Raw genomic sequence first — 15,803 nt, forward strand, 5'->3', positions numbered from 1 at the left:
GCCTGACACATGGCTGATACCCAATAAATGGTAACTTTAAGGGCAAGAATGAATGTTCCTATAATTGAACTGCTGAAAAGAAAACTAAGCTCCTCCAGTTTGTTCTCATGTTAAGTCAGTCCAACATAAAATGGGACCCCCAATGTTTCTACTCACATTGAATAACAATTTTAATTATTACTGTGATGCAAAGTAGAGTCTTATCTTAGCTCCTCTGATCCTCTGGATAAAAATCACTAAACAAATGCTACTTTATGTGATGTGTTACTCTGACCAAATTAATTCAAAGCAGCTAACAGTCTCCGGAAAGACTGTTTTAGATCATTAACCATAAAGACTTCAGAGGAACTCAATTTAGTATAGAAGAGGCTGACCAGGAACATAGCCATTCTCTGGAATTCATCACTAATACATGTGAGGAAATCAGGAGTTTTCTTATTTTGGGAGGATAACGCAGGTTGTCAGAAAGAAGAATCCAGATCCTTCCACTGCCACCATGACGATTTCAAGCCAAATCCATTATTTCACCTTCTTAAGACAAAAAAAAAATACATGATGTAGAAAATTTAGAAAATATGTTTAAACCATGAAAAAAATGGTGTATAAGATCTTCTCCAAAAATAACCACAATTTTCTAAATGTCTCTCAGGCCTTTTAAGTAAGTCTCACTGTTGGTTTCCTTGCCTCCATGGCACCTGTGCCCTGGCTGATCTGTCATCGCAAATACAATTTTAATAATATTATTATCTGATCAGAAATTCACTGGTGACCTCCTAATACCTGAAAGAGAGGTGGCCAAAATTTCAAGTTTGGACTACAAGTGATTGATGTCTGATTGTATTTCTTTAGGTAGGTTTGAGAGTTGGTTTCAAAAGAAAGAAAGTCCAAACCTAGATACTCATTTTGGCAAATTTACCTTCAGAAAAGTAAATCATTTAAATTGCAGCATGAAGAACATTCATCAATTATCTAACAACTGGATTAACCACAGGAAATGGAGAAAACAATTTCTATTTGGATTGGTTTTTGAGAGCAGAAAAGGAGATTGGGTTCATTGAATAGAAACTGGTCAGTTTGAGGACGGGGACAGGAAGGTCAAAAATTGGTAGAAGGGTTTACAGAAAGAGGTGAATGGAGCTCCTCTTACTTTGAAGTCCGGCTGTCACTCCACTTAATGCTCTCGCAAGAGATCTCTACTTTGCAGATCATAGTTTGTAGACACCTGACCTAAAATCGAGCTCCAAATCGCCATACTAGTGAAACAGATAACCAGTGAGTTATATATAATTAGGGAAGGAGCGAGTGATATATGCTGGGTTATATAAAATGAAGGGCTTGGGGAAGGGGTGTTGGAGGAAATAGGTGGGTTGTATACTCTGGGTAGGGAAGAGGTAGAAAGCAGACGGCACCTGAGGGGTTATCTGCTCAGCATCCTTTTCTTGGAATTTGTTCTTACCACTGATTCATATGCTCCTAAAGTGGCTCCTGAAAGCCACTCTGACACCATTCCCTTCCATGGACATTTGGAACTGAGATAAAGAAAAAGAGAGAGAATCTCTTATCTGGGTGTCTGAAGAGGTAAAAATTACAAAATCGGGAGCAGTGTCACATGGATATTTTCCTCCTATTGTGGGTCCTGGAGAAAAAATAAGACTGAGCAGCCAGCCAGCCGTCATAAAGAGAGATAAAGACCCTGAAGCAGCCAAGCAGTGAGGACACAGGTGGGTAAGAGATGAACAGGAAATCCAAGCCAACCACAATCTATGCGAATTTACCTATTTTCCAATCTCATCGACTATTTCTCCATATGAATCAAATGAGACTACTCACCAACCATCCATAAAAGATACCTTTCAATTTCAGTTTCTAGTCCTTTTTTCCCCCTTAACCTCACTGTGGATTCTCTTTCTCCCATTTCTTCGAATCTTACCTCTCCTTTGATACCCAGCTGTAGCCCTAAATCTTCCATGCAACTCTTCCTAACCACTCTGGCCCACCGTGTTCAGAATTCAGGCTACACTCTGGTGTATCATTCTTGACTATTCCTCAGTGAAATGAGCTCATCTGTAGAACTAGCAGGGAAGTACTCTCCTAAACAGATGCTCTCAGCTAACTAACTGTACAGTACACAAATATCGTATTTCACTCTTATGTCTATGTAGGTAATGGTGACAGGAAAAGGGAATGAAAATCAAGGTACCTATGTGACTGGTATATTTTTTTTTCTGGAATTTACTTTCTAGGGACCATGTTAAATTCAAAAACTCTTCTGTCAATCTAGAGCTAAAGGAAGAAAATGAAATGAGACTCAATGAACATCTAACACACCAGAATAAGGGCAATAAGAGAGTGGATAACAGGTAGCCTAGGTAATCCTTGACCTCTTATGGACAGCAATTAGGCATGAATAGTATATGTCCTTATTTTTACCTCTGGCACACACTTTCACTTTTAAAGTTATTTGTTCTTGCTTCTGTGTATACTCTAAATGTCTACTAAATACTGTCTGTCTAATAACGAACAATCCCATATGGAAAGTGTATCATTTAAGAAAGGCTCGTCCCACAACCCGGCAGACTAGAAAGGCAAGGTCTATATCCAAGGAAGCCATAGGGGATTTGCTGTATCAGTTCAGAGGTGAGGTGACAAGAGCCTGAACTTTCATAGTGGCAGTGGGAAGGGGCAGGATAAAGAGATTCAAAACACAACAGAGGAAAATTAAATACAATTTGATGACCAACGGGATTTGGGAAAGGAAAGAGAGAAATAAGTCAAGGATTATTCTGTAGTTCTGAGGCAGGACAACTGAGAGAATTATTACTGGAAAGAAAAGATCCTGGGGGATGGAAAGTAATCATTCTATACAAAGGGAGTTTGAGATGGCCGAGAAAAATCCCTAATAAAGTTACATTAGGACTTTGTGGTTACAAGAGAAGTTCCAGGAGAGACTGCAAGCTGGATTTGTGTATTTGGAAGTTATTCATTCACTTAACGGGTATGTATTGAGGACCTGCTTTGTGCCAGGCCCTGTGCTATATCCTAATGTTACAATGGGGAGCAAAAGAAAGCAGAGATGATCCCTCACTTTGTGGAGCTTATAGTGTAGTGTGTGAAGCAGGCATTAATCAAACGAGGCAACTGTGAAGGAGAAGGCCATGAGGCCCTGATGACGGTGGGACCAGAAGCAGCAAAGGCTGCTCTGAGGAAGAAGTACCAAGCAGAGATCTGAAGGATGAGTTGAAATTCAGCAGGTGAGCAAAGCTGGGAGGGGGAGGGTAGTGCAAGAGGGGAAGAAGCAGTCCAGCCTCTGTGGAGGGAGGAGCACGGCATCTGTAAATGCACATCTTCTTACAGGGGAAGGCTGATTGGCACTGAGGCTAGAGTAATAGGAAGTGGCCAGAGCATTCTAGACATGGTGGGCTACATCAAGAGTTGTGAACAGAGATTATATGTGGAAAAAAAAAAAAAAATGAAATGGAAGGAAAGCAAAAATTGATCAAGAATAAAATCTCGGGATCTGAAGATAGTCAATAATGTATTACTAAGTCAAAGAAATGGTTAAATAATTCCATGGACTATACAGTTAGATTGTGTTACTGAAAGAATCGAAGTTTATTGGAACTACATCTTGAAATTTTCAGGTTGGAGGAAATGCAACCTGGTATTAATAATTTTTGATGCTTCTTGGAGACAGAATTTTGGGCTAAGTCGACCTCTGATATGACACAGTGAAATAAAATGTGTGTTTTCACCAAGGGGCCCTCAGCTTTCACTGCTATGAAAAACAATATAGCATTTAATTTTTTGACAGGCAATTATATACAGATAAACATTTCAGGCTTCTGGAATTATTGCAATAATTATTTTGCTAGAAAATAATCATGTATAACTTAATACTTTAAATATAACACTGTCATATCATAACTATTTACATAAGATGAATTAGTTGCATTTTTTAAGCTTTTACACATAAACATTGAATAGATAAACTTCCTAAGGCTCACTTAAATATTATGATATTAAGCTGAGATTAATTCCAATGCTTCCTTAAAAGCTGGAGATTTGTTCTGCCTTTCTCTTGATAATTGTAGTTAGTATAGACTAGGGTACCCTCACCATTACCCACAGAATCTTTTTTATTCTCCATGTGCAAAAACTATCATCTTCATCTTAGCTCATATGTACCATAAGTACTTCCTATATATATATTTTCATATTCTCCTTTAGATCTCTTTACTGTAATCTGCTGGCAATACTGTAGCCACAGTGAGACAGAGCAATAATAGGAAAAGAACTGGTATAATTCCCAGAAGCCACTTCAGAGCTCAATTTCACCAAAATTTTTATTTCCATTTACTCCTTAATTAACAAAACAAGTATATAACAAAACTGTCTGATTTGAGTTTTATCTCCTTTCTAAGTTCTTGATCTCTTCTTGGTGAAAATGCTCTACTAGTTAGTGGCCCAAAAAGGAAAAAATAAAGAGAAACAGAAGTTTACCAGAGAAATCATTCGGGTATTATGGGGACTATTTTAACATATAGGCACTCTAAGATATTTGCCAAGAATGCAATTAAAGAATGAGATAAATTATTTCCTCACCTCATATTATAAATGAAAAGTAGAAGAGTTAAAGAAAAAAAGTGAGACTCATAGAAACTTCTAACTTCACTCCAGGAGATATCTATTATTTTAAATTAAACAAAAACCATGTATTTTCAGGGATGGCTCATGTTAGACACAAATCTACACAAATAAAGTCACCATGAATATAGAAAAAAATCAACATAAAAATGATAACTCAGATTTCGTTTTAAGATCGTCTGTCTAGTAATAGACTTAAGTTTAGGGAAAGGTAAAGCATGAGAAATATAAATTTTAGTTTTCTCATGTACCCATTTGAAGGTTAACATGGGTTTTAGGAACAAAGGCCAACAACACTACATTCTCAACATGGTTACGACACAGAGGAAAGTTAAAAAAAAAAAAAAGTACATTTAAGGAATGTCAGTTTTTCCATGAAGCACATTCTATCCCTTTCCATATGACATCAAGTTCAATACAGTCTTAAGAAATTGAGAGAATACTGTCCCTAACGTCTGACTTTCAGTATATACACATAATATTATTTCTAAGAAGATATTTTACCTTCCTTATATTCTATGGGTTTGTAAATTCTCTTTTTTCTAATCTATCAGTCACATCTGCGGGCCAAGCATCTCTTTCCAAAAGAGGAATTAAGGCCAAGCAAGACAAAGAATTCGCTGATACACATGTCACTCCAAAAATTTCCCTGGCAAAGTTTCCACGCCCAATTTAATTACTTCCCTACTGTAAAAACACTTTCCATCTGCATTTATTCTAATCTTTTCAAATCCAAAACCAACATACTATAAAGCTAGCTAAATAAATGAATGATATTAGCTTTAGTTTCCAAGTGAGGGAGCATTTTATAAGGCAGTGGGTCTCCAGCTCCCATGCATTTTATGCTGATACCGTATTTCATTTTGAGCTCAGTTCTTTACTATAGATTTGTTTAGAATAGAATTACCTAGCCCCAGGCCTTAACTCTCTTTCTCTTTCTCTCTCTCCCCAGCACCCCCCCACATACATATACACACACACAGAGGGGAGGGAAGGAGGGAGGCATGGGGGAGAGAGAGAGAATACATGAATGTTTGTGGTTCTTAATGAGCAAAAAAGAATGTACCCATACATGTATATGCTAAAGTAATGCTGCCCAGTATCTATAATAAAGGCATCTTCATGTTTTTTCTGGTTGTTTATAAAAACTGAACCTCAGTACATGCATATAATAATTATTAATTTTGGCATCCCTTGATTCGTTGACTATTCAGTAAGTTATTGTATCCTTTTTGTGCAAGATGTTCTTTAGCGTATCTTTATTCTCTTCTTGGTGTTCCATCACTGCACTGACTTAATGCCATTTTGCCACTCCCAGATCTAATATCTGTGAATAAATAGAGAATCCAAGAATAGCCACCTCTTTTTGTTACTGACACTATGAGGCTGTGGAGGTTGTCATTTGCCCCAGAAGTTAGGAGAAGGGACCAGACACTATCAAAATGTCTGGGCAACACTGAATCAATAAATGATTCTAAGTTTTCTTGAAGGCCTTTCCATCTCCGGTTTTTATAAACAAAGTTGCTTTATGTGTTTGTTTTTTATATCACAAAGCTTTAGAATCCTTAGAAATTGATTTGCCTAATTTTACCCATATATTGCAGATTAGGAAACTTTTAGAAGCAGCTAATCCATGGCAACCAACTAGTAGTTTCCAAGAAGTCAAGACACTTTCCAATTAGTTTCTATTATATAATAATAATATATAACAAAATATATTTAAAACAATCTTTTAAAAACAACTGTTATTTACCTTAAAAATAAAATTGCACTTTTAAGGCCATATGGGCTGGGATTTGCTAGATAAATGAGAATGATCTAATTCCAGGTTTAGATACATTGAGATCTGAATTCTCTCTTTCTTTTCTAACTTATTGATATAAATTGAAAACACTGAATCACTTTGGTGGCTTTCTGCTTGTTTAAAATTTGTTCAAGCACAACACTATCTGTCCAAAAATCCTGAGCAGCCTAAAGAGTAAAACATTTTGATATACAATATTAATAAAAAATATAATTATATGTTCTGTTTTCCCTACTAACCCTCAAGACCAGCTACTTGCAAAGATTATCTAATTAGTTAAACTATAAGTCATAGGTGGGTTTCTCATAGAGGTCAGCAAAATGGTCAGGAAGGAAATGTCCACAAGGAATAGAGCTTGAGTCTCCCCTCTCCACGCATCCTGGAATTCCTTTGCTTTGTAGGAAAAATTTAATGGTTCATCCATTTCCTAAAGCTCCAATAAGCTAAAACTATTTGGTTCTATTTTGATATCTAATCGTAAAAGACAAAGATCATACGTCAAAAATCCTATATCATATTATATACTTTTGATGATGCAAAAGAAAAGACCACACACAATCATTTCACTATAATATATATAGGAATTAATTATAAGAATATCATATTACCTAAAACAAAGGAAGATTTACTCAAACTGTGAATGGACTGTATATAACATATACTTGCTTTCCAAAAGGAAAATATGGTGGTCATTAACATTTTACCTAGCTCTGTATTGTTTTACTATACCAAGAGACTCACTACATACATCATAAGCTGCAGCAAGTAGGACAAAATAAACTAACACCCATCTCACCGTTAAACACAAATTTCTTAATGCAAGAAGTTAAGTTATATCATTTATATCATATGAAGGATATGCGTTTACTATTGTTATGATATTTAAAATACTTTTACTTACCCATTTAAAATTTTGAAATAAAAACAGTGAAAACATATAGACCTAAAAATGTCTGTTAGGCATCTGGTCCAACCATAAACAACTAAATGGGGCTAAATTCTGTATGTAGTGGCCTGACCACTTTAATTCATCATTTCTTCAAGCTCTATATAACCATAAAGAGAATGCCAAGTTAATTTTTATCTTTTCTCTTTGACGGCATTCTCAAAATCTAGCAATGTTTGATTAAAAAAAAAAGGTAGATTTTTGGTAAACACAGATTTAAGAGGCATTCAGTTTCTGGCAAAATTTCAAATGTGAATACGTTATAAGAAGAGATTAGAAAGAAAAATGAGGGTGAACTTAAAATAATGAATGTTAAGGGAATATATTTTCAAGTGTTCCTAGAGATGTTCCCACTATTGTTCTTTAAAGTTGACTTCAATCAGTGTCCTTTTTATTAATATTATGATTAATGGCATCCTAGCCAGTCTAATGTGTAATTTCCATACAGATAAGTTCTTCAACTCAATGTTTTAAAACACAGTTGTATCTGGAGTCTAATGTCTTATTAGTCTCCAAAATTGCAATTTTTCTTAGTGAAGTCTTGGCCTCTATTTTACTGTACCTGGAATTCTGGGGTTCTGGAACATCTGATTCTGTGCACGTTTTCTTTACCTGTAAGAAAAGAGTACTAGTTAGTCTCATATGAAAATACAACTTCCTCATTCAGGTTCACACACTTGTTAAAGTGGCTACAGCTCTGCTCACCAAGATCTCTATAAAATACTCCCCACATTTTACAGCGGTAGCATGCTGTATTAAATAGTGTATTTCATTATTATCCTATGAACAGCTGCCAAAGGCACTTCCCTAGACTCCATTAGTATGTAAAGTGTTCAGCTAAAATAGCTTGGGACTAGCTTAACTGGGAACAAAGAAACCAAAGAACCAGGTTTCCCACTTAGGAACTGGAAAGTCATACTGCTCTCAATTCACTAAGAAATGTTTTTCCAGTTGATACTGCTTCTGTCTCCTACTAAAGCGCACAATAATAAACACCAGGTTCTGGGGGCAAAGCACAGTGCTAGCTAAAACATTCATATATTAATTTTCATTTTCTCAATCCAGTGGCTGTATGTTTTATATATTTCTCAGCATATCAATTAAGTTTCGGCATTGCTCACAGACTTCTCATATATATTTAGAGCATACTTTGCAGACTGTATTTCAACTTTGTGGTTTTTAACCCAGAAAAGAATGAAAATAACTTTTACTTTTAGGACACGCTCTCCATTTCTGGACAAAAAAGTGTGATACATCCTCTAAAATAAGGTAAAGCACACATCCATTGCCTTTCACAATTTAACTTCAAGCACAGATAACTATGTCTGATTATTATGGTCTTAATGGTACATTATATGCAAAGTAAATTCCGTTTCAAAAATTCCTTAGTTAATATGGAGCGTAAACAGTATACATTAACAAGTCCATTGTCATACGCTCTGGGTGTTTACATTGCCATGGTCTATTTATGCGACCTACAGAATCCAAGGCACTTTAACTTCTAATATGTAGCTTGGAAGTGAGAATAAGTCTACTGAATATACACCGTGAGTATACTACATAAGTGTAAACTGTGATACAAACGGCATTACTTAAGAGTAAGTTTTAAATGTTAAAGATACAGCATTGTCTTTCCAGCTCACAAGGTAACTCTTTCCTCTTCTGACTTAAAAATACAAATACAAAAAAAAAAGATCCTTACACTTTCAAAAATCCATGTTTTTGCTTTCAGTTCTAAGCCTAGACATTTTACAATCGGGGAAATCAAGTATTTGCTTGATTAACTATACTCTTTTTTGCATCCTGTGCATACATTCATACAGTATGAAAATAAAACTGATTAGCAAAGAAATTATTATCTCTGTCCTATTATGTAACATCTTCTATGCTCTTAATATGAAACTTAGCACCAAAAGATGGAAGGGTGAAGAAATATTTTTGAGTAATTAGTTAAAAAAAAAGAAAAGGGAAAAGGAAAACTTTTCTTAAAATGTAAGCATAAAATTCACTATGAAACCCACAAAAGTCTATTAAAAATCCCAAGAAAAATAAGAATTAAAAGGGAAGGACATGATAATAAAACCCTTCTTTCCCACTGGTTCTTTCCTATGATTCATCACCAGAAACTATATGAACTGCCCAATGAATATGTAGAAATCACCTCAAAGTGAATGTCACTCTCTGAAAGACTATGATAGCTTGACTTTGGGACTGACTAAAGAAGCTCCAGATCACACAAGCAAACTAGACAGATACTTCCGAGCAAGAGTCAGAATGAGAAAAGCTTTCTATGGTTTAGAAAACAAAGATTTTAAAAAATCTTTAATACCAATGGCTTTACAAAACATCTTTCTCCAAATAACTAACCAGAAAGTTCTTATTATTTTAATTTATTCTCAAAGTAGTAATTGTAATGCCAGAGAACACAACTATTGATTACTTACTATCTAGTTTGCACAGTCCCAGATTCATAGCTTATGCTTAATAAGAATATGATGAAAGATTGAAGTAGATATAGATATTCTTTTAGGTATTGTTAGAACTTTGCATTCTTCAGGGTAATTCTTTTTAGGGGTTTTATTAATTTGTTCATGGTTGAATGAGGGAAGAATAATATTTAGGATACCATGACTACTATAGGAGAGGTCCATACAGTGAGGTCTATGTCCAGAGGACAATCTACTCGTTCAGAGGCAAGTGACTTCTGAGCTAAGTCTTAAAGGACATAGGCTTCAAAGATGAAATCTAGAAAAAAGTAGGTACTTCAACATCATGGGGTTTGTCAGAGGAACCATATTATGAAGACCTTATAAATGGTAAAGAATTTGGGATTTAATCTTTGGACAATGAAGACCAATGAAGGATTTTAAGAAACAGACTGGGTAGAGATGCTGCAGGAGGTAGTGTGGAAGGGGACAGGGTGAGGACTGAGAGACAGATAAGAGCCTAATGCAGCAAGAGAGAAAGTATACATTCCATGAAAGAAGACATGGCATTGATCTTGTATATCACTAATCCCTAGCCTTGAATAGATGCTCCTTGCTATGGTCTGAATGTTTGTACCCCTTCAGAATTCATATGTACAATCCTCAACCCCCAGAATTAGGAAGTGGGGCCTTTGGGAGGTGCTTAGATCATGAAAATGAAGGCTCTACAAATGGGATTAATGCTCTTACGAATGAGACCCCACAGAGCTCCCTAGCCCTTCTACCATGTGAGGACACAGAAAAAGTCACTGGCTCTGAACCAGGAGGTGGGCTCTCACCACATACAACCATGCTGGAGCCTCCACCTTGCACTTCCCAGCCTCCAGAATGGCAAGAAATAAATTTCGGTTGTTTATAAACTACCTGTAGTATTTTGTTATAGCAGCCCAAATGGATTAAGAGAGTTCCCAAATACTAGTTCACTAAGTGAATCATTCAATCCATCGGTGAGAGATGGTGAAGACCTGAATTAAGACAGGAGCCATGGGGAGAGTTGAGAGGATGTTTCTGATAGATACTTCTAAGACAGAATTGACAGAATATTGTTATTGATTGAAACAAAGTATAAAGTAGAATATGATCTGACCTTTTAATCTGTCCTTGAAAAAACTTTGGTAATACCAAAGATCAAAAAAAAAAGTTAACTTATGACTTCTTTAAAATACTTCAAAACCCTATCTTTCCTCTGAATTGATGGAGAAAATTTAGATGGTCATTAAGAAACTAGTTTTGCAAGTCCTGATTATGCAGAGATGTTAATCACGAGTCATGCAAGCTCCAATCATCATGTTCTATTCTGCCTTCCAAAAAGAAGAACAGGTAAAAATTATCCTACCTGATGAAAACACAACCTACAGAATGGAAGAAAATATTTGCAAATGATGTGAGAGACAAGGGCTTAATCTCCAAAATATACAAACAGCTCATACAACTCAACAACAAAAAAACAAACAGCCCAATCGAAAAATGGGCAGAAGACCTTAATAGACATTTCTCCAAAGAAGACATACAGATGGCCAGTAGGCACATGAAAAGATGCTCAACATCACTAATTATTAGAGAAATGCAAATCAAAGCTACAATGAGGTACTACCTCACACCAGTCAGAATGGCCATCATTAAAAAAGTCTACAAATAACAAATGCTGGAGAGGGTTTGGAGAAAAGAAAACCCTTTTACACGGTTGGTGGGAATGTAAGTTGGTACAGCCACTATGGAAAACAGTATGGAGGTTCCGCAGAAAACTAAAAATAGAATTATCATATGATCCAGCAATCCCACTCCTGGGAATATACCCAGACGAAACTATAATTCAGAAAGATACATGCACCCCTATGTTCATAGTAGCACTGTTCACAATAGCCAAAACATGGAAACAACTTATCCCATTGACAGATGAATGGATAAGGAAGATGTGGTGTGTGTATACACACACAAACACGCATGCACACACACAATGGAATACTACTCAGCCATAAAAAAGAATGAAATAATGCCATTTGCAGCAACATAGATGCAACTAGAGATTATCATACTTAGTGAAGTAAGTCAGAAAGAAAGACAAATACCATATGATATCACTTATATCACTAAAATATGGCACAAATGAACCTATCTACAAAACAGAAACAAACTCATAGACATAGAGAACAGACGTGTGGTTGCCAAGGGGGTGAGGGGAGGGAATGGGATGGACTGGGAGTTTGGGGTTAGTAGATGCAAACTATTACATTTAGAATGGACAACCAACAAGGTCCTACTGTATAGCACAGGGAACTATATTCAATATCCTGTGATAAACCATACTGGATGAGAATATAAAAAAATGTATATGTGTATAACTGAGTCACTTTGCTGTACAGTAGAGATTGGCACACCATTGTAAATCAACTCTACTACAATAAAAAATAAAAAATAAAAATTTTAAATAAAGAAACTTGTATGTTCACAGTGTCTTGATCACAGAATTAGAAGCCAAATGGACAGTTTTACCTAAATTTAAACACACTGTCCCATTTGAGAGATCAATACTTCATTAAACAGTGACTGCTGAAATATACACACTATTAAAGGAAGACTATTCTTACAAAATACGTAGAATTTTGTCTTTAATGACCGCTAATTTAGTTTTGAATTTGTTTTGAATAAAGCTCAAACAAGCAGGCCAAGAAACGAGGCAGAATTTCATGCCCATAATTTAAATCCAAATCTTAGTTTTCATAAGACACACAAGGAAATGAGCCAAAAATATGCCAAGAGAAAAAAGACAAGTAATGTTAAATGCATTTAATTGGTGGCAAAAATGTGAATTTTAATCCTACTTAATGTTATAAAAGTACATGCAAAAATCAGAGCAAGATGAAAAAGAATTAAGAGTTTATTTCAAGAAAATAACTATTAGTATGTAATGAAGATACAAACATCAAACACTGAAATTTTTGAATGAATGAACAACAGCTAAAATATTGGAGTGTTTATCATATGCCAGGCACGTGCTTAGGTAGATACTACTTTTTATCCCAATTCACAGACGATGATGCTGAGAACTAGAAAGATTAATCTGCAAGCAATTATGTAGTAAATTTTAAATCCTGATCTCTGAGGGCATTTTAATGAGTAAATGTTAAAAATCTAAAATTCATAAACATATAAACTAATCTTTTTAAAATGAAGATCAAAACACCTTAATATTTAAAAGTTCAATTTTTAATATATATAATAATGATAATTGCTGCCATTTATTAAGTATTCTTTTCCACTCATTGTACTGGACTATATATATGTAATATCACTTAATCTATGAAGACGGGAGTGATGGATGAAATCCTCCTTCTACAAATGAGAAAACCAAGGCTCAGAGAGCCTTAAACAACCTGGCAATGTCGCACAGCTAGCACTAACAGGGACAGAATTAGAACTGAATGCTCCACAGCAAGCCTTTCTCTCCGATGCTAGATTTGCCAGTTGCTTTTATCAGGTTGTTTTAAAATTAAGAGTTGAAACTAACATTCTGTGGAACAATTTTTGATGCTACTAGTTACTTCTTGCAATATATTAACCATCAAATAAATCTTTTAAATTAGACTACTGAAGTAACCTTTTTTTTTAACCAAGCACTAGTAACATGTAAAGTCCATCAGCAAAGTGAAATGGAGTTTTGAAGAAATTATCCAAATACCTCTAGTGCCCGCCATCACCACCAACACCCTAACAAGTGCAAAGATGGTCTAATGCATAAAACAACGTCCATTTTGTTGTCTTTGCTGTTGTCATATGCCTGAGGTATCAGGATCCACTCGTTCAACAAGGCTTTACTGAATGCCTTGGGGTATACGAAGCACCCTTCTAGGCACGGCGATGAACTAGACCTGAACAGTCCAGCAAAGTAGCCACTAGCCACACTGTGGCTATTTAGAACTTGAAATGTGGTTAAGTCTAAACTGAGATGTGCTGGAAATGTAAAAGGCACATGGGATTTCAAAGACTTAGTATGCAAAAAAGGGAAAATATCTCAATATTTTTTATACTCATAAATAAAATGATATTTAGGTGTACTGGGTTATAATCACTTCTTTTTACTTGTCTAACAAAGCTAAGATCACAAGTGGCTTGGACTGTATTTCTGTTAACAGCGCTGACTTAGACGAACAAAAACCTGCCTGCATGGATCGTGCATTCTAGTGGAGGAGCTATAAAATAAAAATGTAAGCAGATAAGCAATGAATATAAAGTCAGCAGCAACGATTGCCAAGAGAAAATGAAGCAGAATAAGGGGTTAGAAAAGACTGGTCAACAATATTACATTAGCTAGCCACTTATAAAAATCTGATGTTCTTATTTCACAAAACCATTCACTCTTCAAATTTTTTAGGCTGTTATGTGCATGAGTAATATAAATTGTACTATTTAAACAATTATAAAGAATGTGGGATCTGGTATTGAGAATAATGAATATTTCCGATGTCTGGAAAATATATGTATAAAATATAATCTCTAGAATGTTTTGCATTATGACAATTATATTCAAGTATAAAAATCAACTTAAAATTTTTCACATTTTATAACACTAGGTACTTTGAGAGGCTTACAGTCTTTTGAGGGAAAACAGAATTAACTTGTAAAAAAAATTGCAAAGAAAAACCAGTTTCTTTTATCCCATCCACCATCTTCTAAAAAAGCTGGAACCAATTATCCCAATTATTTTGTACTTAATCTTGCTGTTTATAAATCCTGAAACATTAACGATAATAAAAAAATGTAGGACTTCCCTGGTGGCGCAGTGGCTAAGAGTCCGCCTGCCAATGCAGGGGACATGGGTTCAAGCCCTGGTCCGGGAAGATCCCACATGCTGCAGAGCAACTAAGCCCGTTCACCACAACTACTGAGCCTGTGCTCTAGAGCCTGTGAGCCACAACTACTGAGCCCACGTGCCACAACTACTGAAACCCGCGTGCCTAGAGCCCGTGCTCTGCAACAAGAGAAGCCACCGCAATGAGAAGCCTGCGCACTGCAACAAAGAGTAGCACCTGCTCGCTGCAACGAGAGAAAAGCCCACATGCAGCAACGAAGACCCAAATCAGCCAAAATAAATAAATAAAAAACGTAAAGGATGGAATAATGGAAGAAGACATTTTAAAAAGACCTCTTTCGTAACTTTATTTTGTTTTGAAGTGAACTTTAACGATTAGGCCTTAGAACGTACTATACAGTTTTAATAAAAGATCAATTCTGAAACTATAAATCCAAGATAAAAACTTTATAAATGAAAATTTGCTGATGTAATGAATAACTTATACATATTTTTGTGGGTGGTATGTAAGACAATTTTTATTTCTTCACTGAACTCTGTAGAGAGTCTAATAAAAAATAGATTTGAATGCATTACTGTTTAAGGAAAACAATGGATAAAATATAGATATAAAAATAAAGTTCGTTCCTCCAATACAAATTATATTGTAGGTTATTGCATGCAATACTCTTTGGAATACAGAAAGTGATACAGAATTAATGTTAACAATAATTGTCAGCTTTGATTATATTTCAAGTGTGAATAGTACAAAATGTGCATGACTCGGTAAATAATATTTATACAAATACTGTAGTGTATCAATGCCTAGAGTCTTGTATTAGTACACACTTTATAAAATGTATTTTATGACTGGGTTAGATAAATTATTATAAATAATTGCTGATAAAGCAGAATGGTACCTAACTTTAGTTACCATTAGGTTCTAATTTAGTAATAAAAAAGAGACAGAGGTATAGATTGTTATGTGCCATTTTTTTTCATATTTTCTAATACTTAGAATTTGGTCATATTTGAATTTTAAATTATGTTAACGGAATTTAAAAGTTTTCCTTATAATTATTCAAGCTTTATTCTAGAAATGTAAATTATCCTCTCAATTCCTACATCTCCATT

At 35.2% G+C, this 15,803-nt stretch overlaps 1 protein-coding gene and 1 non-coding gene across 12 annotated transcripts in view; both read right to left on the bottom strand.

The window, feature by feature from the left end:
- EYA4 (EYA transcriptional coactivator and phosphatase 4) overlaps positions 1-15,803 on the bottom strand; it is a 294,585-nt gene that overhangs the window by 118,135 nt on the left and 160,647 nt on the right. For all 11 annotated transcript variants that reach the window (XM_036871466.1, XM_036871465.1, XM_036871464.1 and 8 more), the window contains one exon: positions 7,957-8,006. In XM_036871466.1, the coding sequence (XP_036727361.1) occupies positions 7,957-8,006 (50 nt within the window). The remainder of the gene's footprint in view (positions 1-7,956; positions 8,007-15,803) is intronic.
- LOC118905569 lies at positions 11,085-11,223 on the bottom strand. Its single transcript, XR_005022274.1, has one exon. It is a non-coding gene; the product is annotated as a U8 small nucleolar RNA (small nucleolar RNA).

This window comes from Balaenoptera musculus, chromosome 12, assembly GCF_009873245.2.
Source record: "Balaenoptera musculus isolate JJ_BM4_2016_0621 chromosome 12, mBalMus1.pri.v3, whole genome shotgun sequence".
Lineage (NCBI taxonomy): Eukaryota > Metazoa > Chordata > Mammalia > Artiodactyla > Balaenopteridae > Balaenoptera > Balaenoptera musculus.